The 26,820-nt window shown below is 42.7% G+C and overlaps 1 protein-coding gene across 2 annotated transcripts in view; it reads right to left on the reverse strand.

Annotated features, from left to right (window-relative positions):
- The window catches only part of SLC39A11 (solute carrier family 39 member 11), a 2,648,929-nt gene that overhangs the window by 2,575,785 nt on the left and 46,324 nt on the right, over positions 1 to 26,820 (reverse strand). For both annotated transcript variants that reach the window (XM_069655098.1, XM_069655097.1), the window contains exon 3: positions 16,543 to 16,581. In XM_069655098.1, coding sequence (XP_069511199.1) covers positions 16,543 to 16,581 — 39 coding nt within the window. The remainder of the gene's footprint in view (positions 1 to 16,542; positions 16,582 to 26,820) is intronic.

A 26,820-nucleotide genomic window follows, 5' to 3' on the forward strand; every position in this document is an offset into this window, starting at 1 on the left:
GGTGTGCCCATGTTAGCAATAAGCCTTATATTTGTAGTTATTGTAAAGTGTTAAACATAAATTCTCTTCTGAAACAGTGAACCACGAACATGTTTTGAATAGCTTCAGCCTGCAAACACACAGAATCTCCTTGCCAGGTCGCAGCTGTTGGACTTGGGGGTGTTACAGCACGTGCAGGAGAATGTTACAATAGCTAGGAGCAGCTGCAGAGGGGAATGCGAGACCCTGGCTGCAGTTTAATTATTGCAAAGGGAATAGCAGTTGAAATGTAATCTGTGTTCCAACATTTATATGAATGTTTTGTGAATGGACAGACTCGAGAGCTCTGCTCAGAGGGCATCTTTACACTGAACTGACTAAATAGCTGCAGATGTTACAAAATAAATTCTTGCTCGCTGAGCATAAATACTCTGATCGGGTGCTTCATTATTTGCTAGACTCAACAAAATAGAGTTATAAATTATTAATATTTGATACCATTTTATAATTGGCACCACCAGATGGGAGCTCATTGCAGAGAGATCCAGTTGGACTAAGCTGCCAAGGTCAGATAGCAGGCAAAGGCAGGAGTCGGGGTGAAGCGCACTGCTGTTATCAGGACAAGAAGCTTTCCTTGCAGCCACACTTTATTTTACCAGCGGACCGGTTTGATATACAATCTCTGCAACTGAGGATTCCCTGTCTGTATGAAAAGAGGATTTACATTGCTGGTGAAGCACTGGAACAGAAGACTGCAGAAAATGGGGTGAGGCCATTTCACAATAATAATATCGTATGATCTGATATTTTAAGAATGAAATGTAAACAAAATTGCCACTGTGTTCTCATGCGTGCTCTGAAAACGGAATTGCCCCCCGTGTTCCCAATGTGCTCTGTAAAACGAATTTCCTATTTGCATTTTCAGTCTCACATTGCATCTGCACTCAAGATCCCAAAACCGATTTTCCCGTCCTGTGCTGACCAAAACCTGCAAAGCCCTGTGTCTTATTGTTTGGTGTAGAAACACACATTTCCAATTGAAACTGTGCTAAGTAATTCAAAACCGATTTCACCATTGTGCTCTGCTAAACAAGTTTTCCCATTGCCTTTCTATCTCCCCTCTTGGTTCTGTGACCAAATATTCTAAAATCTGATTTTCCCATTGTGTGCCGACTAGAGCCCCTAATCCCTGCCTGCTCTTTTAAGTGTTGCAAGACGGATTTCCATTGCTGTTCTTCCCTTCATATTGTTTCTGTGAATCATACCCGAAATCCGATTTTTTTCCATCGTGTTCCCAATCCCTGCCACTGGCTTCCGTTCAAAGGAATCAAGCTCAATTGATGTTTGGAGAGTGAGGGTTGCTGGGAGAATGCTTAACAAATCTGCTATCACTGTGTTGAACTGTTCTTTCCTTCTGTCTTGATGGTGATTTACAAGAAATTGATTGTGATAATAGATCTATGTGTCAGTGCCTTTACGGAAGCTATTTTGCTCTTGTGTTGCCACAACATTGGTGGCTGATGTAATCTGTTTATTCTAATTTGACTTAAATTAATTTTCTTAATACACACCTGCTTCCTATTCCATTGTGGGGTTGTGTGCGAGATGGGTGGATGCTTTATCAAAAAGGACCTGAATGATATAAATAAAAGTGTTTTTATTGTGCAACACATTCATTGTAGCAGAAGGAGCTCCATGATTTAGGTGCGACACTGTAATAAACCGTGACAGTTGTCAAAAGGAGAGCGTAGATTACACCCACAGCGCATACAGGCTATAATGAAAATACCTGTTCCTATCACACAAAAAGTTGTCAGCGGTTATTTGGGGATGTTTCGTTTTGTAGGCAATGAATTCCAAATTTTTCGCTTTTAGCAAAACCACTTTTAGAACGAACACAGAGCAGCAGCCCGGTACCCTTGCCATGGGCTGCTGCTCAGCAAGAGAGTTTTGATGTTCTAAAATCTGCATAAAACCTTTTCCGTTGTTTGTGCATGAAAAGCAAGGCTGTGCATTATCTGTACTAACTCAACAACAAGGGGGAACAAATAGACCATGTGCATATTTTTCTTGCACATTGGACCCAGTGGCAAAAGCACTTCCAAATTGTTTAAGGGGTGTGGCGGCTGTGCCACATGCAATTGATATTTTATTGAATAGAACTAAAACATAGCACCTGACAAATGCCAGGTTGACTAGCTATGAGCCGACCTTATTGGCCCCAAATATTGTCATACAACAATAAACACTTTAATTAATCCTGCCACAATGCGAACCCTCCCATCGGATGAATCAAAAGTAAAGCATGATTGTATATTAATAACAGATGAGTAGACTAAGGGACGGGTAGACTTAATGGATACTCCAATTGATAAACCCGATGGTACATTGTTTGTAGATGGGTTTTGTTATAAATTACCAATTGGTACTACCACGGCAGCATATGCCATTACAACAATAAAAACCATTGTTGAGGTTTGTAGAATACTTCAGCATTCTGCCCAGGCAGCTGAAATTATTGCCCTTACTAGGGCTTGCGAGTTAAGCTCAGGTCTTGTAGTTAACATCTTTACTGACAGTCGGAATGCATTTGGAGTGGCTCACAACTTTGGCGGCTTATGGGCAGAGAGGATTTTTTTACTTCACATGGGACAAAGGTATAGCATGGTACATTAACTTCAAATGTATTGTATGCACTGACTCTGCCAAAGAAATTGGCTGTCATTAAATGGAACGCCCATAAGACCATTGTAAATGATATGGGGAGAGGTAATGCTTTTGCTGACCAAATTGCAAAGGCAACTGCGAAGTCCCCTGTATCACTGGTGCATATTACATGCATGATGTAGACAGAATATTGTATTTAAGAATATCCTTGAGACAGTGTGAAACATTCAGGCTGAGACCACTAAGCAAGAGTTACAGGATTGGAAACTGCATGTGACATGTATTGATGGGTGGTGGGTGGATTCACAGAATGAACATAGATGGAAGTTACTGAATACATATATACCCCTAATGTTGTCTCATGCCCACGGTCCATCTCATGTAGGGGCAGATGGTATGTTTAGTCTGCTGACCAAAGTATGAGTAACATTAAATTAAGGCAAGCAGCAAATGCGTATTTTAGAAATGGTCATGTTTGTACTGTTCACAATATTAGTAAGGGAGAAGGTGCACCAAAGGGGCATTTTAGACCGCAAGAGTTCCCATTTGAATCCCTGAAAATGGACTTTATTGAATTGCCTCCATGTTAAGGAAAGAAATATGCATTAGTAGTAGCATCTATGTTCAGCAAATGGGTAGAAGTATTCCGATTAAAAGATAATACTGCTTTGCGCACTGCAAAGAGGTTAGTTAAGGAATATGTATCACAATTTGGGTTGCCACACAGATTGCAGAGATACCAGTGTTCATTTTGTTAAATACCACTATGGATTTGGTATGTAAGGAATCAGGCAAAATTGCCAGCGCCCTAGGATGGGTAGATGCACTTCCGCTAGCATTGTTCTCAATGAGAAATATTGTGCATTCAGGTGTTGGATTAACTCCTTACGAAATAGTCATGGGCCGGCCAGCTAATGTGTGGGGTGTGCCAAAATCAAATAGTTTAAGTACTGTACCTTACCCTTTGTTAATAAATGACTAAGGATTTGACTAAAACATTATCTGCAAACAGGTCACTGACAAATTGCCAGACTGCAGGGGCCAGGCCACAGTATTCAATCAGGTGGCTGGGTTTTCGGGAAGAATCTCCAGCAAAGATCTGGACTGCAACCCAGATGGAAGGCCCTGGCGCAGATGCTGCTGACCACTCAGACTGCTGTGAAGTGCAGTGGCCATTAAAGCTGGATCCACACCAGTCATGTGACGTGTGTACCCTGCGTATTGATACTTACCCTTCTGTATATCAAATTGCCCAGTAAGGAAACCCAAAAGCCCCCTCTAGGTGGTGAGACTAGGGACCATTATTATAAAAAAAAGGTGTGCCCAAGTACATTGGAGGATCAACAGAAGAACGAAGATACAACTTGAGATCCAAGAAGCTGTAAGCAGAACAATAAACTCTGAAAATACGAATTTTGTTCCTGTAGAATAGTGGCCAGGTGGCAAGCCCACCATCTTTTGAACTATCTAAGGGGTGAGAAAAAAAAAAAAACATACAATTGCAGTATCATTGCAGCCTGCTCCTTTGCCTTACCCATCACGTGGTTGACAATATGCCACGTCAAGAGAATGCAGTTATATGACTCCTTAACAGTTCATCCAAAGAGGAAATTTAAACAAAAAGTACACAACCAAAACCTTCATTTATGTGATGTTGATTTTTATCACACTATGTGTTATTGGGGGGTGGTTATTGATAGAATATATTGTGTATCCAGCTGTCTCCAATGCCACTACTGTCATGCCTACTTCATCCACTGTGCAAAAATATCACAGGGAGAAATGTATGGAGAAAAATACTTCTGTTTCACTGCTAAAGAACATGAAATCATCAACAGAAGTAATTGTTATATCCGTCTAAATTACCCAGCCTATGCTGGTGAAGGCCTACCTTTACAGCAGCTCCCACTTCCATTCTCCATCTCATGGTATGCACTGCACATAGCTGTGGCCAGAAGAGGAACCCCTATTGCTAGCAGATGTGCACAAATGGGTGGCAGCTAGCATTACATTGCCAGAAATCCCATATTGGTATCTTAATTCGAATCTTCTTAAAAAGGAAGGTTGTGAGGGTGTCACTTTCCTAATGTTTTCCCCATTAATGGACCCATTTCCAAGGGAGTTTTCTTATGAATTTGTCATCATACAGCAATCACGCCCCTCAACTGCCTTCCCATGCACCTACTCTCCACATAAGAAACACTACGGTCTTAGGCAGTGTGTGCATCTCCAGCGATGCTATAAGAGATATGGGGTTTAGCTTGAATTCTAACTACACAATGCACCTGCCGGCATAAGGTGTTCCAAGAACCCTCTCTATATAGGGGAATCAGTGTAATTTTATTTTCGCTACTAATGCGTATTCTTGGTTAAATGCTAACTGGGCAGGCCGAAGTCATATGGTGTTTGTGCTGCCTGCTGCAACAGTGAAAGATAGCCATTGGTCTTCTCTCCCACGGCAAAAGCGTTTTGTAGTACAGGAGGGTACTGGACCACAAGTAATCGAACATATCCTTAAAGCAATTGTTCCATGGTATGGCCCATCTGTTAATTCAAGAGATGTATGCAGATTGTCGCGACTGCTAGAAGCCACTATAAATGAAACATCAGATGCCTTTATTAATATCATAATTGAGTTAAAAGCTGTACACCTTGTAGCATCACAAAACAGGGCACTACTTGATATGCCTATCTAATACCTATACACAAGCTGTAACTGTTGGCTTTGCTAATGCTTGTTCTTAGAAGGAGTTCATTGACAGACACGCATACTTCTTATGAATCAAGTGGCTAAAGGTAAACATGGTTAAGACATTTTCATTTCACACGTAGCGCGTTTACAGCACCAATAAAACCATTAGCTCTCAGAAGACATCTTTAAAAAACCTGGCAGGAACTTGTAGTTAACATCTTTACTGACAGTCAACATTGATTTTAAGGATTGATACAGTTAGATCCAAGAAATCCCAGGAGGGTGTATTTTGGGCGTGGAGGGACAGAAGTATGTAGGAATGGCAATGGGGATTAGCATGGCCATGGGCAGTCAATGGGTGGGTAATTAACCAAACACCTACAAGCATTGTGTCCCTCCTCATATGCCATCTATCCCTAGCTCCAATGAATTATTTTAGGCTTATAGGAAGCTCTAAAACACCATCCCAAGCTCAAAAACAAACAAAAAGAACTAGATTTTTTTTTAACACAAGAATTAACCCTGGTTCTAACGTCACATGCAATATATAACATATTAGCGCCCTCCTCCAAGAGCAAAAATCACCTTGCACATCTACTTTAGATTACAGTTGTAAAATACTAAGAATTAACATGCGTACAGGGGCAGGTCTATCGGCACCCGCACACATCCCTACCTACTATGCCCTAAGGCCTCGAAGTGAGGTAATGAGTTTAGACAAGAGAAACCTGCAGTCAGTAAAGTACCTGCTATGCCTGAGCCTTTTAACTCTACACAGTTTTCCTTCAGTTTCCTAGCAGCTTTCATGTCCATCGTTTGTACTTTGTCACTTTGACCCTTCAAAGACACAGCATAACATCCTTGTTGCCATCCGATATGTAAAAACCTTTATACAAGGTCCTCCGTAACGTGCAATAGCTGTTCTGTGCCCCTTACAGTGTGAGCGGAGGGGATAACGCAGAGGGAAACAAAAACAGCAAACCAGACTTTGCAAGGCCTAAATATCCCACATTCCATGAGGGGCCCAGTGTTGGGTCTCTCCGGTAGAACTCAAGGTGCACACAGTGTGAAGTATAACAGATTGACCCAACACGCCAACGAGGCAACAGTAACAAACCCAGGCTGCCTCAGTCAGTCACCATTACAATCACCTCCGTAAAGTACCTGCCTCCGCCCCCTCACGCCCCCCTCCCATTTAACTGCGTGTCTCCTAAACCTAAAGTCGAGACTCCAGTCCAACGCGCACCCAGAGTGTCGCTTGCATGGAGGGAGCGTAGAAGAGCGTGACTTGCATTCAAGGGGGGTGGTTGCAGTCTCCTGGTGACCCAGTGTACACTCTCCCAATATGGTCTCATATCAGCATCCTTTGGCCAACCTATCTGCTCTTTCACCCCATGCTTATTGGGGAAGCGATCAACTCAGCTTATCTTCCCTCCCCCATGTCAATTGCTTTAGAATATCAGTGGAGGGCAAGTGTTGATCAGCAGCCAGAAAAGCCTCAGTAAAAGCCATGCAGTTATCTTTGTATTTGCAGGTAGCAGTGAGGGTGTTTGGGTGCAGGAAGCTGTTAATGACTCCAATCAAGCAGTCCCACTAAGTCAGTGCCTTGTCTGGGATTGCTCAAGGGAAGCCCTTCTTTATATATTTTTATGTCCAGTTCGTGTACTCTGGATGACAACCCTTATATAACACCCCTCTCTTAGAATCCCCCTGACCCCACTGAGCCAAGAAGTTTGTTTTGCAAATTTAAAAGGTTTGAGAATTAAAATATCGCACTTTTATAATAAATTAATAATTGATATCACACTTAGACATATGACAATGAGTGATCAACAATGGATGATGTGATACTAGCACACTGGGTAATTACTTAGGAGTAGTATAGAGGATAAGGTAGCTGAGAATGCTTTATATGGTACAAGGAAATGCAAGGTGGAAAAGAAGCAACACAGGAATAAACTTGATATGATTTCAGCAACACATAATATAATCACTTTTCCCCTTTTGGCAATTCACCCCCCCTCTATGCGATGTAAGGAGGTGGAAGTGACACACACAGTCTTCAGGAATACAATCACAGTACAATACGAATTCAGTTCCCCCCTAGCAAGCTTAGAGAAACAGGGATGATTTTAAACACAGGCAAAGTACTTTAAAGGAGGTATGCAAAGAAGGGAAAAATATGCTAAAATTACGGAGGAAGTATAAGGAGTAGCAAGAGCTTGTTGGAAAGCTTAGAATCTCAGCTTCAAAATAAAAGTTAACTCTCGCTTTTAGCACAAACGGTTCAAGAGATACGGACGATTTTGTGGAGGTAGATTTTCAGAAATGAAATTTTAAAGGTTCAGAATGACAGATGACAGTTTTGCACCTTTAAAGTCACAGGAGGACACACAATGCTATGGTGTAGTTCTAGATAGTTTAAAATAATCTAATTCAAACTATTTTAACCTAAGAGATTGGTTTAGCATAGTTCTGGCTGGGTACTCACACTATATGTTGGACAGGAATGCGACTTTGTCACAGGTCGGGTCAGGATTGGCTGCGGTTCTCTCGCCACGGACGGTCTTTAGTACCAGTTCTCTGGTTACAGCGGTCTGGGTCAGCTCTGCTGGTCTGATCTGGCACTCAGCGCTTCACAAAGGTCTGGTCCCTGGTTCCGGGTACAGCTCTGCTTTCTGGGTGTTTCTGGCACGGGGTTTAGGGCCAGAATCAAACAGCTCAGTCCGGCTGTTTTACTCTGATGTGCCCCTTGGAAGTCTGGGGTGAATCAGTTTGCAAAAGATTTTGAGGCCTGCTGACAAATTCTGAAGTCTGAATTCAAAGTTCTGGTCTCTGTCTGGATTTGAAGTCTAAGTGCTGGATCTGGTGTCTTCTGGCAAAACGCTCCGCAAGAGATCTGCTTGAAGTGGGAAGTGAATGTCCCTACCTGTCCTGCACAGTCTCCTTTTATGTGTTTAGAAAGTGGGAGGGTCGGCTCATCTTCTATGCCCAACCCTCTCAACTTATCATTGGCCAGTTCCTCCTCTCTCCCTTGATTGGGGGAACTGGGTTGTGAGTCAGAGTGATGAGGTAGGTTTATGTTCAGAGGATCCTCCCCTTGTCAAATTGCACACAAATCTATTTCTGATCCAAATACATATTTATCTATGTACCATTTTTCTAATATTATATGTCCAGTTAACATTTTCTGTAGCACCAAACCATCCGATCCCCGTCTTTGTAAGATGTCGTGTCCACTTATGACAGTATTCTCCCCTTTTCATCCAGATAACGACCTCTAAACCTTTCCAGATTTTACACAAATGTGCACCAGGGATATGGGTTTCAGATGATAAAAGTGTCAGATTTTTAACATGCATACATTTGGAGTAACAACCTTTTTTCCGCTACTATCCCCAAGAACATACCCCAGAGTCCTAGCACCTCTTAAAATGTGCACAGAAAAATCACACGAATGATGTTATTTATATAATTTTTACAAGTCCGCACTATGAATTATCCATCTTTTTAAAATTATGCTCTGGCCCCAAAGGGGTGTGGTTTTCCAAAGCACATGGTGGAATTTCTGGTTTATCCACTTCCCCCAAGCTCAGCTTGCTCACATGCAGTGCCCCTCCCCGTTTCCTTCCAAGAGGAAGCCATTTACGACCCCCCTAATTTAACATTTGCCTGGGCCAAGGACAGTGCTTTGTTTAGTTTCCTGCAGTCCCCAGGTGCTCCTCCCCTGATTCAATCAGGGAGGTGTCATCTCCTTTTGGTGGGGGCAGCAGAATGCAGCCAGGCCTGGGAAGAGTGGCTGAGCAAGTTTCACTCCTGTCGGGGGTAGTTGTCGGGCAGAATTCACTCTCTTCAAGCCAGGCTTCAGCTAAACGTCACTTTAGTTCCCAGTTTTCTACATTCAAACCAAACTTGCGATTTTTACACATGCAGCTAGAATGCTGATTCTAAGTTCAAAACTATGGCATTTAACAGTTGCAAACTATGTGCCACTCAACAGTAGGTCACTCATTTATTTTAAACATTTAGATTTTAGTGTCTTTCAGTCCAATTTCACTTCAGCTGCTGACATCCACAGCTCAGCCAGTTTTGTTATAAACATTGTTTTGGGCTCTTTCTCTTTCCAGATTTTGTATGCGCACAAGTCTACCTTCTGCCAAATGTCTGCTGGTGTTCATTGAGATTTTTGAATATCTTGCAATGTTTAAAATAGGCATTTTTAGCTTGCATTTCAGAGAAGCAAAAGGTGATTTCAAAGCGCTTTTTTTTTTTAGCCACCGGTACTGCTGTTTTTCCTTTGGCACACATTTCACTCATGGCACTCCTGGCCTATCACGCTCGTACTGGTGGGTGGCAGGTCAGGCGACCATTTTGGTGTGCGCAAAACTGCGCGGTTCTCCTGGTTCTGGGATAGAATGATGGGCGGCGACAGCTCATCCCCACATCTACCCAGTCTAATAATTCAACATGGGTCAAAACCCTTGACAAAGCGATGAAGCTAACATGGGGCGGCAACTCATGCCTGCATGAAGCAATGTCATCATCATTAAGCATTTATAAAACAATAGGGGCCTAAAACCTGGAGCGCTTAAATTACTCGACCTGCCTACATTCACACAAACAAACAATGGTTCAAAAAGGTAGCACACTTCTGGAACAATCCCTTTTACTCATCAACATTGAGAAAAATACTCCACAAAAAATAAACAACGAACACATAGCAGCCTACCCCTATTGATTGAATACACAAGGGACTGTAATACAGGATTTGACACACCTCGGACCCTTGCTTGAATGGATTAAAAGTACAACATTTCAGGCAGCATAATTGTGAGTCGCTAGTGAGTTGATACTTGTACTTGAAATATTGTCCACATAAAATATGAACTTGCTTTCTGGCTTGCAAAAATGAAAGATGTCCTGATTGAGTTTCATAGCAATAAAGATCTGGTTACTTCAGTGCAAACATTTCAGTATTGTAATTATAATGTTTCTTTTAGAACGCGTTTAATACCACAGATTGGTTTCTAAGCGTGGGATCAGGATTCACACCTGTGTCGTGCTACGCTGTCTTGCTTACAAATGCGTTGCCCCAAGCCACCCCCCACACACACGCCCTCTATTATGTTTAACTTCAATGCAATCAACAAGTAACAAATACTAAACCAAAAAAACCCCCAAAAAATGCAACTCCCAGCCTCTAAATCCAGAGTATAAAAAAACTTCCAAATTACAATTAAATTAAAAATTAAAATTCTCAATCGAGTTTTTTGGAGCCCGGAAAGGCTTAAAAATAGAGGTTTGTGTGATTCTGATGTTTGTTGGTGTTGCTGGAGTGAGAAAGGCAGTATGGAACATCTATTGTGGGACTGTGTGAGGGTTTGTGGGTTTTGGCATGAGGTTTGTATTCTTTGTCTAGGGGTTTTGAACCAACATATTGACTTGGATTTTAAAACAATGGTGTTAGGCTGTGATGATTTGCTTGAAGACCTTTCGGAAAATAAATTTTTGTTCAGAGGTGCTGCTATTTGCAAAAAATGATTTTGAGGAGCTGGAAATCTTGTGACTCACCAATTTTGGAGGACTGGATTACGGAAATGAACTGCTTAGCGAATATGGAGAAATGTATTTACAGAAGAATGGGGAAATTGAGTTTGCATGCGAAGGTCTGGGGAGCTTTTTTGAGGAGGTACTAGTTCACCTTGAGGATTGCATATTGATGTCTTTTTTGTTTTTCTTTCTTTTTCTGTTCCTACATGTTTGTATCCTTTATGCTATGTTATGAAACTTTGTGATTTATTGCTGGTTCTTGTTCAAGTTATCAGAAAATTTTAAAGAATAAAAAAAAAAAAAAATCTTCCAAATGCAACTGGCATATGTCAATGGCAGGTTGTGGAGTCAGTTTCGGCTGAAATTCCTTAACACACCTATGTTATTATTGAACATTTTGGGCAGACAGGGATTTTGTGAGGAGCATGACAAAACGACCCATATGTAGCAAAATAAGGAGGAGATGGGCAGAGGCACGGCAATCGAATACAACAGTTTTAATCAGTCTGAAATGTGTCAGGATTTCGAGAAAGAGACTCCTGCTCTGGTTAATTGCCATAATACCTATTCTTAGTCTGATTTGTAACAAGGTGCTTGCCACCAAGGGCTAGCAGTGTGGGTGGCCTTGGGACAGAGGGCATCCCGTCCCCAAACCAGCAGATGGTGGCCCCTGAGGAAATACAAGGGGATGCTTGGGGACCCACACTGCAGCAGAGAGTTACAGGACACCCGGTTTAACCCAAACCTCAGCGTTACCCTAACCCCCTGCTGGTTGAGCCCAGGCTACAGATATCCCTCAGCACAACAATGAAGAAACGAGACACAGACTTTCCTTTTTAAAATCCTAGCTAACAAAATCGAAGACACAAAGTACTTTATCCCTTATAAACAACACAAGGGAACTAATATCACCATAATGCACATCTCCTGCACTAATCACCATTTCCCGTACAGAAAAGGCTGTGAGGTAAAGACACGGGCAGATAGCTACACGTACACAAAGCCTGCCCCACGTGCATCTGGGAATCTAACACAGGAGAAGACCACTAGACGAAGCTGCTAAATTCTATTCCTGGAATTCGAGCAGTTTCAGGTTTCGCGAAAGGGGTGAAAGCAGTCTCTTTAAATCGCAACACAACAGCTTAGAGCCTCTGCTGCACTTTAGCTCAGCTTCAAGAAAAAGTAAAAAGCATTTCTCAAAATAAACCCCGGTAAACCCAGCAAAAGAGTAGCGGCTTTAATCGTTAAAAAATAAACAGCAGCTCGAGGACACGTTTCAGAGTACTACCATAGCACATATAAAGCAGCACGGATTAAAAGGTGCACACTGATTGAGCTATATAGCCAAGCCCTGGTCTGAGAGTACCTTCGGGCAGTGGTCTGCAACCTTTGGCTCTCCAGATGTGTTGGACTAAAACTCCCATCAGCTCTATTACGGCAAGGCCTGCTAGCTACCCTCCTTACATTCTGCAGGACCAGAGACTGCCCTCCAGCAGAAGACCACTGGGAAAACAAAGCTGGACAAGAGCCATTACACGTGGTGTGACAAGGAGGAATAACTAGCCCCAAGCAGAGGTCTTACCCTGCAACCAAGTACTTTCCAGACCTCTTATGCGCATTGTAGGGAAAGACAGTATGGGATGCCGGACCTCCCAAAGAAAGCCAGCAGCCACACGTTAGAATAGCCTGGGCCAAGATGTTCCACATTTGGGGTATCATGCAGTCATGTCTTGGAACCTAATGTTCAATGTTATTTTTTGAACTCATATACAGCAAACCTTTTGTTTTATGGTAGAATACAAACCTTAAGGCTCATTATGCGAGTCCCATCTTTGATCATGGTGGCCGCCCAGATAGGTTCTACTAATGTCAGAGTTATTTTTAAATGCACCTTCTGAGAATTGGTGAACTTGGAATCCCTTTGAGAAGGTGCACTTACAAAGAACCGTTGCATGCAGAGATTTGACTTCAAGTCCCAGTGTGACAAATCAAATTCCAGGGTACTGGTGGTCCAGCGGGTTTCTAAATCATCAATCAGCCCCACACCTCTAATACACCTGCATGGATCCGAACAGATTGGATTAAAGAAGCATACAATTAAAAATATAAGCCTCCTTATCCAAATTTGGTACCATGGACGGAACGGCAGGCATAGCTCCTCTAAAAATCGTGAATCGTTGGTCATTTGTAACACAGCGAAAATATAATTATTATACAATGATAAAACGGAGTGTCCAGCCAAGTTTGTATAAATACAACCCACCCTGTAAAGGAATGGACATGAACAGGCAGTTTCTAAGAAGGAAAAGGGATGCACTCTGGATACTGACAGGAGGGTACTTAGTATGGTTAATAACCAACATTTTTTTTTTTTTAAAGGCTTCTTGGCTTCAGCAAACAGGGAGAAAGGGTCTTAAAATGTCTCTAGGGGCTTTCTGGGAAGGACCAGGGGGACAGACCCACAATGTACCCCTTGCTGCATTTGTTCTTGGTGCTCAACAGCATTGAGTCGGCGTCAGGGAACTATTCAGGTTTATGCAACAGTGTTCGAGATGGGAGTCAGCGGCGCGCATCAGGCAGCATTGCAGTATTATGATTAAGTGAAAAATGTATCAGATTCTCTGGGAATCGTATAGAAACATATGCACTCTTTTAAAAAGTGAACCGATTTAAATTTTTCTTTTAATTTATTGTAAAGGTGCTTGCACCAAACAATTTTAATTTTAAAAAAAATAAAAAAATAAAAAAAACACAAAGAAAACAATACAGTTCAGCGAGCGATGCTTAGCGACCGGCTGCAAACTGGCCTTCGCAGCGACTCTGGGTCAGGAATTCTTGTCTCGGTGCTGATCGTGCATCTGAAGCACTGGTTGAGACATTGTGTTCCTTCAGCGACTGCGGCTTGACGACAGTCAGCGTTGCAGGCAGTTGCGGATCAAGGAACTCGACTGGTTTGAGAATGTGCTTTAAGGCGGTGGCAGCAAATGCTTGTCGTTGCACTTCTCCCCACCTTCTCAATGGACTTGAGTTGTCCTTTAAGGTGGACGGGCCAGAGCTAGGGAGTGTGTTGCAGGCAGCTGCCTCATCCTTGGTTTTGGGATTCAGAGATCTTCTGGCACTCCTTGTACAGGGAAATTGCTGCAGAGCCTAGCAGGGCATGCTGTGTGTTGTCTGGGTACCAGTTTCTGATGTGGCTGGAGGGTCTTCAGAGTTCTTTTCTCCCTCTGTTCCCTGGGAATAGTTAAGAGGAGGGATCTTGCATCCCTCTTTGGATGTTCCTGGCCTTCCTTCACTGGCGGAATCTGTAAGGCAGACTGTACCATCAGCCAGAGTCCAAGGGTGAGTTATTCTTTGTGCTTGCAGTGAAGTCTTCAGATCTGCTTGAAAGAGGGGCTCTCTTAAAGCCAAGTGAGCCACAGTGATTGGTGTAGGTTGAGCCTACCTTAGTGAACCAATCTGGCGGTCCCTACCAACAATGTTCTGTATGTGTGAGGTATGAACCAGAGTGCTTGCAATAGGAAAGGTTAAGGGGGGGTGGGGGGGCCCTACACAAACAGGGGTTGTCTCAGAACCAATATGGCTAAATCCTTCTCTCAACAAAAAAAAAAAGTCTCTCTGGCGAATGGTTCTCCCTGTGTGGTTCCCTTTTAAAGCAGCAGATTTCCCTTGAAGATGCTGAGAGGCCAGACTTTCTCGTTTCTGCAAACCACATTCTTGTATCTTATGAACAGGGTCCCCCTAATGGGGTTATCTACTTCAACAATAGACTCAGACATGTCCGTTCACCGTCATTGATACTGAGAGGCGGGAGCTGGCTTCAGGTTGGCACAGTTATATATGAAAGGTTTGTTTGGTTTCCTGCCTCCTTCGTTATCCTCTGCAGCTAGGCCCCATGGGGGCCATTTGAAGTACCCTTAGGTTGCAGGGCTAGCAAAGGAGCAGGGTGGTTCCATCGAGCCCTTGCCAGTTAATCAGGTTGTCCATGACAGGGGGAAGCTTTTCTCCCCCTTCTTTGGGATGACATTGTGCGCTCCTCTCTTATCATATTCCAACTAAATAGGTCAGGGGCAGACTGTACTTATAGGCTGTGTCCATGCAGGAGTACATGGGTCTATGCTTTTGTTGTGGTGCGAGCATAGCAAAATGCATGTGGATTATCCCCACACATTTTCTTGCGGAAGGTCTACCATTACCATTCACTTAGAAATGTCAAATACCCCAGGAGAGCCCAAGCTTACCATTTGAATGATCGAATTCCTCACACCCAGCATGCAGCAGTTCACTCGAAGTGCTCTGGCTCAATCTGATGCAGGGAACTTGGACTCAAAGATTGATCACACACAATTCACTGGCAGGACCTCAATGATGTGTCCAGATCTTTTCACTCCAAGTTCCATCGCCCAACATGTCCCCCCCCGGGGCACCAATTATCTGCTTTATTCATTCTCTCAAGGTGCTCCAAGAATGCTAAACCTGCGTTCCAACATGGACTTTTACTCCTTGCATTAACTTTCTCAATATCGTATTGGCCGCACCTTTGCACGCTCTGTCCTTGCTGTCTCTTTAAGCAATGGCCAGAATTCATATGGGAGCTCTGCCCCTGAAACTCTATTTTCATCTCCTTTGTGGGTTTCCACTTAGGGAAACTTCAGGGCAGCAATTAGCATCCTTGCTGCCCCCACGCCCTTCACTCGCTCACTGCTTCCTGGTATGGGACCATGCATTCTGGTTCTGTCAGAATGTTGGTTCTCATCCATGTTGGTGAGCACCTCTTGGTGGACCTGTTGGGGCTAGGCCATCGTGTCCACCATGATCTCCAGAGATGCATATGGTGCATAGAGTCTTAAAAGACTCCTGCATCACCCTCCAACACGCTCCACGGATATAATCAGCGAGCCTTTTTTGCTGCAGTGCTGCAGCCTTGGTCACATTGTTGCTAACAGGGATAAAGGCTTCTTTCTGGATCTGTGGAGTAGAAACCAGATCACTACAGCACTTATACATGGATGATGGTTGTGCAATTTCTAAGTGGGAAAGTCTTGCCAGTGTAATTATGCACCTCAAAGATAGCGCATAGCCCAAACAGTGAAAAGTATGTTTATCCCCTTTCATTAGAGTCATTTAAAATTAAAAGAAATACAAAAACATGAATCCTCTGATCTGACTATAATGCATCTGCTGCTGAACTAACCTGGATACAATGAGCTAGTCGAACATGTCCGCATAATTTAAATATTGCAGTAGGGCATTTTCCAAGGAAGTCTACGATACTACTGGGCATTAAACACATGAAGTCGTACTGTAATGCATAACATCAGAGGATAATAAAATGTGTAGCACAATTCCTTTCCTTGGCACATCCTCATCTGGCATGCGATGACCCCGCACCTGCATCGTCGGGCTTTTAATACAAAAAAAGGGAGGGCCTGGAAAGAAAGAAGGCAAATGGGGATTTCGAGGCAACGACAATGCAACCACATCCCTCCTAAAACCTTCTGCTTTTACAAATTAAGAGACACATTAAGCAGACCAAGTACAGCCAAGGAGACCCACATGGCTACAGGCAGGAACTGTCGGAATATGCATGCACAAAAAGGATTAGTGGAGTAACACGTTCCATTTCAGCAGCTCTTTGCATTTAGCTTCCTACTTACCCCCGCAGCAAAGCCCAGGCTTCCATCCAGGATCCGTCTCTGCAAATTAAAGAGTGCCTGTTTAACAAATTGCACACCAGAGTACTAGCAAGAAACACAATAACAAGGTGAGGACTTAGTCGAGGGGGGACAGCATTGCGTCTGTATCGTCATTCCATTATGACGATAGTCTTTCCAACACATGTAATGGACAGCCCACCCTACTTCCCAAGGTCCTTGGTCCTTGCTAACTACATACTGCCATACTGCTAAGGCTCTGACCTCTGGTAGAGCCTGCGGGTTCCAGAACTGAGAGATGGGAGCACAGCTGGGTAGGATGAAATGAATTATCTTTCCACAATGACACCATATGAAATGTTTGATAACGAGATCTAGCACGTGTTAATAGGACATAAAAAAATATATATATGCAGGTCAAATCTCACGTGGGAACAAAACATAGTTGAGCATTCTGTTGGAAGCCCCATAACAGTTCAGGCTACACCATTGGTCTCATCATGCTAATTTGGAGATAGGCAAATGGCAGGTGTTCGACTGAGATGTATTAATTGTTTATAGGTTAATATGGAACGCCTCCCTTTTCAATTATGTTTTACATTGGAGAGCGTAATACATCTAACAATGTGCAAATGTGGAAAGCATTTCGTTTTCCTTATTCTTGCTGTCCATTGTGCACAACAGTAAGCTAATGAGGCAGAGCTTTGAAGACAAAGTTCGAGCCGGATGATACGAACGCACTATGCATTTTTAATACAATGCCATTCAGACACACGGACTCATGTAATTACACTAAATGGGAGGAAGCACTCCGTATGGAATTTTCTTGATAGCCCCGTGAGAAACAATATGTATACGTGTGTGAATCATCTGAACATTGAGAGTTCGAATCTATTTAACAATTACATGTATAATAATTGGGCTGCAGTAAATTGATGACAATGTACATGGATCGTAAAATCTGTGTTGTTTACAATGACGTATGCCGAATGGGGAAATTGTTATGACAAACATACAAATGAATGAAGCCAGGGAACACTTGTATGCACAAACGAAAAATGGAAATCTATATGGGCATTGTAAGGTTTGGGATACTGTTGCTTGCAGTATATGCTCCTGGAGCCCAAGCCAATATGGCGGAAACTGGTAGTGTAAAAGTCACCTTTTCACTTTTCACCAATCAGGTGTTTTAAAGTTGGTTGTTGGAAGGTGGAGTAACGTGAACAAGCCACACGACAGTGGCGAAACGCGTCAGTTTTCCTGCACTCTGCTGGCATGAATTACACTGGAAGGACGAATGTTTAAGAAATAATGACATTCTGTCAATAAAATGTATAACCTTTATTAAGCTTTCTGACTTTTTGGCATCCTGATTTCTGAGGACTGTCCACGGGAGTGCTCCTCATCACAACAGTATATTTATCTATAATAAAATAAAAAAAAAAACCTCACGTAGCAACACATCGTGGTGGCAACTATAGCTACAAACTTTTTTTTTTTTACATTCACCTAGTTATTGAACATTAATTTATAATTGACAGACAATATATTACAAATAAATACCAGCCCCTTAACCCACTTGGTGAACAGATGAATAATTTACAACTACAAAATCTCCCCCAAATCTCTTCATGAAGGTCACTTTTTTTATTCCTGTACAAAATCACCTTCTCGAGCAAAGACATTCTATGTAAATCCTCCAACCAAACACAAGGAACACATTTGTGAACAAGAGCAAACTAATCTTAAAGCTGCTCTGCCTGATAAATCACTTAGCAGTGTTTGTAACAAGCCGGAATCAAGGTTATGCACCTTCAGGGTAAAGCCTGTGCACAGCCTCCCTGGAGTGATGGGAGCATCACATGATCCTGCAGAGCTACTGAGAACCATCAAGAAATGACCAAGATGGCGCTACACACTGCAACACATTAGAAACCTTCCAGTTGCGTGCTAGTATAGATCAAATCAATGCAGCCATTAGGCAACACCAAAACATAAAGAGGCAATAAGGGGAATTAAGAGCACTACAGATGATAGCCAATCCCAGAGAGGGAGAAAACAAAACTGCGAAATGACCAATCGGGGACCATATCAGAAGCAATATCCGAGGCCTTTGGACCCCGAAGGAGACAACTTATGTGCTAAAGCTTACATGATACAAGGGAACAAGGCTGAAGGGAGAGACACAGGGAATCCAGCTGTCTGGAGCAAAACCGTGCCAGAGGGAATCCTGAGACGCATGCTTCAACAGGGTAGCACAAAGCTGTAAGCTTTGGAAGGTGAGGATCTGGAGGAGAAGGTTTTTCCACCCCTTGCTCCCTTAATAAAAAGGGGAGGGTCCTGGAAGAATGGAGACCCAGGAAGATTGCAAGGCTGGAGGAATAGAGCCAAATTCTGGGGACGATTCCAGAAAGCAAGGCTGAAAGCTGCCCGAAGGTGGAAGACCTGGAAGGGAAGGCTATCAGAGGATGGTGACACACACCTAACCTTGATGGAACAGGTAACCCAAGAATCTAGGACCTCCACCAGCAACCGCAGGGTAAGAGTGGAGAGTGAATGGCCCATAGCAGGAGGGCATTAGAAGATTGTCTGCGTGATAAGGACCCTGCAAGCAGAACGACAATTCAGCGCATGTCAGACCTAGCAACCTAAGGTCTGGGGGAAGACCCGTCAGTAATCCTGAAAACCCAAGGTTGAAGCTAGAATTACTGGTTCAGGATTCATAACCGAAACAAGGTCGAGAAGAGAGACCAGATGAACAACCAAGGTCCGGGAGCAGGATATGTTGTGAATCATAAGTAAAACCAAGGTCTAGGAGGGACCTGTTGAAAATCTTGAGAGTCGAGGTTCTTGAGCGTCCTGGCATCCCAACAGAGCCACCTAAGGCCCACATGGGAAATACAGAAAGCCCAAAGAAACCAAGGGTTAGAAGAGGACCTCGAGTGATTGTGCTATGGTTCAATGAATCCTGAAGGAGTATTGGCAAGCCTGAATCCTGGGAAAGGTTGTGAAAAGCATTGGGTCAGTTTCTGAAGAGCATGTTTTTAACATTTTGTGTCACCGTAGCCAAGAGCCTAAAGACTAGTAAAGGTTAAGTTTGAGACTGTTCTCTTGGCCAACACTTTGGAGCCTTCTTTATTTTTAATGGGGATCTCCAGAAGGGGCCAGGACGCAGCGCAGGTTTAGGTTTGCTCACAAGGTAAAGATCTGAAGCATTAAGCAATCATCATTTAGTTAAGCCCATTCTGACAGAAAGTTCTCTTTAGTTGTAGAGTCGCCCCTAGTACCTTTCAGGAGTTTATCGAACACGAACCTTAACCATTCTGCCACAGACGTAAAGGGGTGCTAAGGCACAATCTTTGATTGACGTGCATCATTGCTTCGATTTCACTTAGATCATCTTCATCAGATGATAAAAAGCAAAGTGAGGTAAATGTAACGAGAGTTTTACAAAAGCGTTCTAAGGCTGACATGCAAGGAATGCAGTGCTGCGAATATCTTGTCCAAGAATTAGCTTGCAGACAGAGCAGCTTGAAATATTGCTCTGCTGAAAAAACGTGTTCAGGTTTACATAGTTAAAGCAGTCCAGACGTTTGTTCATTTCAGAACATCTTGAGAAATGCTTTCTGAAGCCGGGCCCAGTGAATTTTAAAATGTGTAGCTTTCTGTTGATTGTAAAAATAGCAGGGTTAAAAAGGCAGAGGGAGCATGTGTTCTAATGTATTCATTCCACAGGTAATCTTGCATTGCCTTAAACAGCTGCATCAAAAAGGGAAACGCTTTCAAATACTGGCTGCCTTTTCCAAAGCCCAAATACAGACTGCAGTAATTCTAACACTTACTGATACTTTGCAAAATGCACCTTACACTGCTATGCATAATGAACTGTCCGTTTCTTTAGGCCAAACACTGACTTCAATATCTTGTCAAAGGAGTAGAATTTCGGGCACCTACATGACCCTGAGGGATACATCATCAGCGTTCACTTGCTATGTTGCCTGATGCCGTCTTGATGTCCTAGGTGTTAATCCCAGCAGTGCATGGTGGTGGTGCCAGTTATGGTTACCTAGCTTATCATAAATGGCACATTTGTTTTTTTTAATTTTACCTTGCAATCATAATGTCTCTTCAACAATGTTTTTTTACCAAAGAATCTCACAGGTCTTTATTAGTGCAACTTAAACATACCGTCTCTTTAAAAAGGTTTTGTCAGTGAATTTCATAGGTTTCTATTAGTGAAAATGTTTCATGATGTTACAGCACGTGAATTATTAATAATTCCTCTTTCAACATATGAAAGTACTGTAAATCTCCTTTAACAAACCTCCTTTAGCAGCCCGTACTGTTGTGTGTCGTTTTTAGCAGCGCATGCTGGGGATGCAAGTCAAGGTTGAATTGCCTGGGGCAAACTTCTCAACCATGACCACAGTCCCACCAAACCACCCCAGCTATCCACTGCACATAGCCTACAACCTGCTCCAGTGACCCCTATAACCCCATAATGTGACCAATGGCCAGTGCTCATGGCTTGTAGCCATTTTAAGTGTCCAAAAATTGATGGGGAATGAGCAGACCATGCCGCAGGCCCCAATAAGCAAATCAGAGTAGACATTTGTCCTTGCCAAGGGCCAGGCACACTGCAGAGGCACCAAAGTTTATAGCACTATTTTTTGTACATGGATTTTGACACTTTGTGACATGAGCCATAGTAAATCTGAAAATTCTATTGCCAATAACACTTGACTTGCATGGCAGGCTTGGCTGATATTTTGCAAACAAAACATTTGTCACAGGAACTTGCAGATTGGAAATATGAAATACTTATGAAATAAACGAAAATGTTATTAAGAAAGCAAAAATAAAAAAAATAAAATGTTTCGGCCTACTCCCATTCATTTTCCCATAGAGAAAAATTCAAAATTTTATCAAGCCGAAGTGGAATAACTGCTGAAGGGAATTGGACCAAATAATTAACAACTCGGGCACAAAGCATCGACTTAATTTCCGGGACAGGTTTGGGGTTATTCCGTCCATTCATTTTTTAAAATATTTGACAGGGAAGAGGTGCCCCGTTCTCCCAAAAATATATCTATATCTCCCATTGTGCTTTGCACTTGAGAGGGTTCTCGGTAATGAAAAGCCGCCATTTTTTTTTTTTTTTATTCGATATGAGCGATTATCGCAGGAAAGCAAAAACGAAAAGTGAAAATAAAAAGCTATTGGAGGCAGAAAAAGGATGAAAGATCATCAGGCTAGCGGTGGGGACGGAGGAATATCGGGGGCATGAGTAGTTAATTGTCACAATCGGGGGAATCCCGCAGGATTCGGAAGAGAGACAAAAAAGAAAACAAGAAATGTTATCCATAATGAGCCCAAAGGAACCTATTGGTGCAACATGTGCAGTGGTCATGAATAAACTATGGTATAGCAAAACCCTTAAAATTCACAGATAAATCGTTATTAAGGGACAATTAAGGCAATCAGATTTAATGCAACAAAACCCTTGAAAATCAGCTGATGTGGTAGGTGTTGATTATCTTTACACACCGACCCCCTGTTGCAAAGCCCAGGAGCACATAACAGATGGGAGTCACAATGACATACAAAATTAGAGCGCACTGAGTTAAGATGGACATTTCTTCCCACATTTGCTGAATTTCAAGGGTTTGTTGGGTTATATAGGATCCCCAACTGCATCTTGTGAAATATATATATATATATATATATATATATATATATACACACACACACACACACACACACACACACACACGCCTGTGAAAGCATGAAATGCATCATTTGTAAGTGATTGCCAAAATTGAATGGTGGTTTTAAGGTAACATTTGGAAAGAAAACCAACTGCTGTCTGTGGTGTTGCTGAAAAGTAAGATTGCCATAAGGAGTGTGGTACAGAAAATGTGGGGAGACCCAGCAGTGTGTCAAAATATATATATATTAATTATATAGAAAACACTTTTTTCCCCCCCTTCAATCTTTATTGTGCATTTGGTTATTTTACAAATCTTAAGCACAAGTATAAAAACTTATTCTTTTAGCACCCATATATTTACAAATAATTGAAACATATCAAACAAAATTGACAATTTAAAAAGCACACGATCATAAAATTCCTCAAGTTAAAAGTTACAGTAAAACAATTTTAAGAGGCGCCTGATGTGGCATTGTTCAAAGTGCAATTGCAATGTCAACCTCAGTTTAAGACATTTAATCTAATATCTTTAATGCAGCCTTTCAAACAAAGTATGCTGCAGTAATAATGACCATTGATTCAGCCCTGTAAAATGCCTTCCAAAACTGATAATTCAATTCATTTGATGGTCAGAACAAATCTTCCATATTCTTTGATGTAAAGTTATTTCAATCCGATACATTTAGTTACGATATGACGATCAGTTTCTATCTCTAGATGAAAAATTCGACAGAGTCTTAGCTCATGGGGAACATTTTCCCCATGCTCCACGATATTCCCGAGTTGGTAAAAGGCTGAGACACAAGCATGGAATTAATCTTTTCAGGGCAACATGGCAAAGCTTAGATAAATAAGTGCAAGGTGCATTTTAAAGAGAACCTTTGAGATGAATACGTAGTATCTCTCTTCTTAGTGGCTTTAAGACTTTCTCAATGTTGGGCAGATCATATGCAGAGGCCAGAGATATGCCCAAGCGCGCCAATAACAAATTTGCAGATTGTTCAAGTTCCAATATGAACGTTTTCTTCTCTATTGGGATCTCAAGTTCCCAATATTTTTTTTAATGATCTTTATTTATATAATCAATGCATCAACAATTACTGTACCGGTGCACATGTTTTCTCTTATATTAGTTTTAACAGTGTCCTGGCCAATGCAGATTTCGACAGCTTTTGCAGCAGTGTCCTTCTTTGGTGCATTGAATTTTGTTTTTTCCATTCTAACAAACCGCGAGTCCAACAGTGACTCACCAATCACTATCAACAAAATAACAAATAAAATAAAATAATTCCTGACAAAATAATCCCTAACCCTCCCTCCACGCCCTTGCTCCTTTTGGACATGACTAGCTAGCGAGTATTGTTCAAATCTCTTTTCTTGACCGACGGTCTCAAGTTCCTTTATCCATGTTCCTTAGGGACACTTCACCCTAAATTCAAAGTACGTTTATGTTACTAAGCATTTGTGGTATGTGAAAATGATGTTCTCTATCCCTGACATATTCATGGAAAAGAAGCCATGTCTTTAGAAATTCCGGATATGTCCCAGCCTTAAGAGCGCACACTTTCTCCATTGCCAGTACCCCCCCAGATCTTGACCCACCAGCAAGCAACCAACCAACCAACAGACCTTCTTGTAGTTTCCAGATTTGGACCAGGGTCATGCGAGCTGCCCTTCGTAGACGAGTAATGAGTGCTGCATTTCCTCCTGTTGCTGCACATGCCCCTTCCACCTCTGTCCCCAGAATTATTACCACTGGCGAATCAGGTAACTTTGCCCATGTGGTCTTTTTGATGTGAGCTAAGATTTCTTTCCAAAATATTTTGGATTTGGGGCATGCCCACCACATGTGTTCCAGGGTTCCTATTTCCTCACATTGCCCTCAGCACAAGGGTGAGTGATCTTCATTCATCACATTCAGCCTTTGCGGTGTTAAGTACCATCTTTGACAGATTGTATAGGCCAATTCTTTTATGGCTCTACATTTGGATGATTTTTTTGGCCTCCTCCAGATCTGCCCCATTCCTCTTCCATGATGTCGACTCTCAAGCCTTTACCCAATCTGGTCATGTATGGTAGTTCTGTGTATTTCGTTTTATCTAGTAACTTATAAAACCTTGAGATCCCTTTTGTGGGTACCCCTTCATGCATATTAAGTTCCAGTCCTAGCGGTGTTTGTGTGCCCGCTTTCTTCACCTCCCTCAGAGATCCAGTATCTGATCTGGATGTATTTGTACCCCTCTCCCTCCCCTTTGTGGAATTTGCACTTGCATTCCTCGAAGAGGAGGGGGTGGCCATCTTGGTAGAAATCGTCTAGTTTCAAGGCGTCCTGTCCCTCCCATTTTTCCCAGTAGGCTGCCTTGATTCGGGGGGAGAAGTCTGCATTATGACACATCGGGCTGTGCGGACCCAATAGCAGGGTGATTTCCCCCCCATTTCAATGCTAAATCCCATTGTTGCAATGGTGCCTTGTTGCCTTCAATAGTTGGCCGCCCACTGCTCTGTTCCGGGTGTGTATAGATTGTAATGCACCTAAAAGGACGGTGGTTACCTCCTGTTCTATCCTACTCAAATCTTTATGCAGGTCTGGGTTTGACCAACGTAGCATGGGTGCGATATGGGCCACCAGAATGTACCTCTTCACTTCAGGGAGTCCCAGTCCTGCGGTCCACAGTGGTCGGAGTACCGACCTCTGAATCAAGGTTTCCTTTTATGCCAGATAAAAGCTATGATCTCATTTTGTAGGGCTTTTATCATCTTGGCCAGTAGGTTTTACGGGCTGGGAGCTAGTGACATTTAATAGCCTATTTATAATCGTCATTTTAACCGCGTCTATTTCAGCAAACCACGAAAGGTCTTGTGCATCCCATTTATGCAAGTATTCTCTGAGTGCTTTCCAGAGTAAGGGGATGTTTGCCCCGTACAGTAGATCATACAGTTTTGTTAGCCTTATCCCCAAATACTTATTGGAACTTCCAAAGACAGTGGGTGACCCATGCTTAGTTCATGAATTTCGCTCTGATTATCCGTCATATTGAGGGCTTTAGATTTATTAAAGTTGATCTTCAACCCAGTGACCTCAGCAAATTACTGTAATCTACTCATCGCTTTTGTCAGGGTATGTTTTGCATCTCTTAAGAATAACATGATATCATCCACATAGAGTGCTAGTTTATGTGTCCCCACTTTAGTTTCTATCCCTAGAATTTCAGGATCCTGTCGAATTGTAGATGCAAATGGTTCCATTGCCATGGAGAAAATTAGGGGCGATAGTGGGCAGCCCTGACAAGTTCCCCTCTGAATGTCCATCTGTTCTGAAAGTTTCCTTTTCACCATAAATCTTGTGGATGGCAGTTGGAAATTAGCCAGTACCATTTGTCTAAACGCAGGTCCACATCTGAATTTTCCTAGTACCCATTCTAGAAACGCCCAGTCCAGGCTATCAAAGGCTTGTCTCGCATCTAATGCCGCTATCGAGAATTTGTTCGGTTCTTCTGCCCAGGTCTATCAGGTCTACAGCCCTTCTATCGTAGGCAATTGGTGTCTGAACTCGAAGCACAAGAAAAAGAGATCTCCCGTCTAGAATCCATCTCAAACATTACTCCAGAGGTTGAAACGAAGTTGAAGGAAGCCCGCGAGAAATGCCAATCTTCCTGGGACAGATTGGAGAAGTTTGACTTTGCGACATACACTACCAGGTCTCATAAGGAATCCGACAAATCCCGGCAGATTGCTAGCCTGGCTGTGTAAGCGTGAACGCCCCAGGCACCTCCCAACTGAGATACTGGACGAAAACGGGACACGTCACAAGACACAACTAGGAATTAATGAAGCGTTTGCCAAATTCTACTCCAGACTGTACTCCCACGAAACACAAATAGAGACGAAATCAAAGAAACACTAGATGAGATAGGCCTCCCCAAAATATCCAGCGAACAGAGAGGCACTGGAGATGGAAATCACAGCAGAAGACGTGACAGGTGCAATCAGATCGCTGGCCGCCTGTAAGGCTCCAGGAAGTGACGGCCTCCCGCCTGAATTTTACAAAACATACGAATCCATCCTCACCCCAATTCTCCACGAGGTATACCTAGAGGCCTACGAAAACGGGGTGTTACCTAACACTATGAAAGAGACAATTATTCCCATGCTCAACCCAAACAAACCACCCACTGACTGCGACTCTTATCGCCCTCTGGCCATGTTAAATTATGACAGTAAGATTCTCACCACTATACTGGCCAGCAGACTCGCTAGGGTGGTAGGGTCCCTAATCCACGAAGACCAGAATGGCTTTGTCCCAGGACGTAACACCACAGCCAACTGAGAAGGCTCCAACACATTATGGCTGAAACCTATGAGAATGAAAAAGACCTAGCAGTACTATCACTCGATGCCATCAAGGCCTTTGATTCTATCTTCTGGGAGTGGCTCGTCGAGGTGCTTCGGGATTGGCGAGGGCTTTGTCAGATGGATCACAGTACTCTATGACTCTCCTATGGCAAGAGTAAAAACCGTCAGAACAGTGTCTGAATCCTGGAAAATACAAAGGGGCACCAGACAAGGGTGCC

This window comes from Ambystoma mexicanum, chromosome 3q (assembly GCF_040938575.1).
Source record: "Ambystoma mexicanum isolate Mex_15411 chromosome 3q, UKY_AmexF1_1, whole genome shotgun sequence".
Taxonomy (NCBI): Eukaryota; Metazoa; Chordata; class Amphibia; order Caudata; family Ambystomatidae; genus Ambystoma; species Ambystoma mexicanum.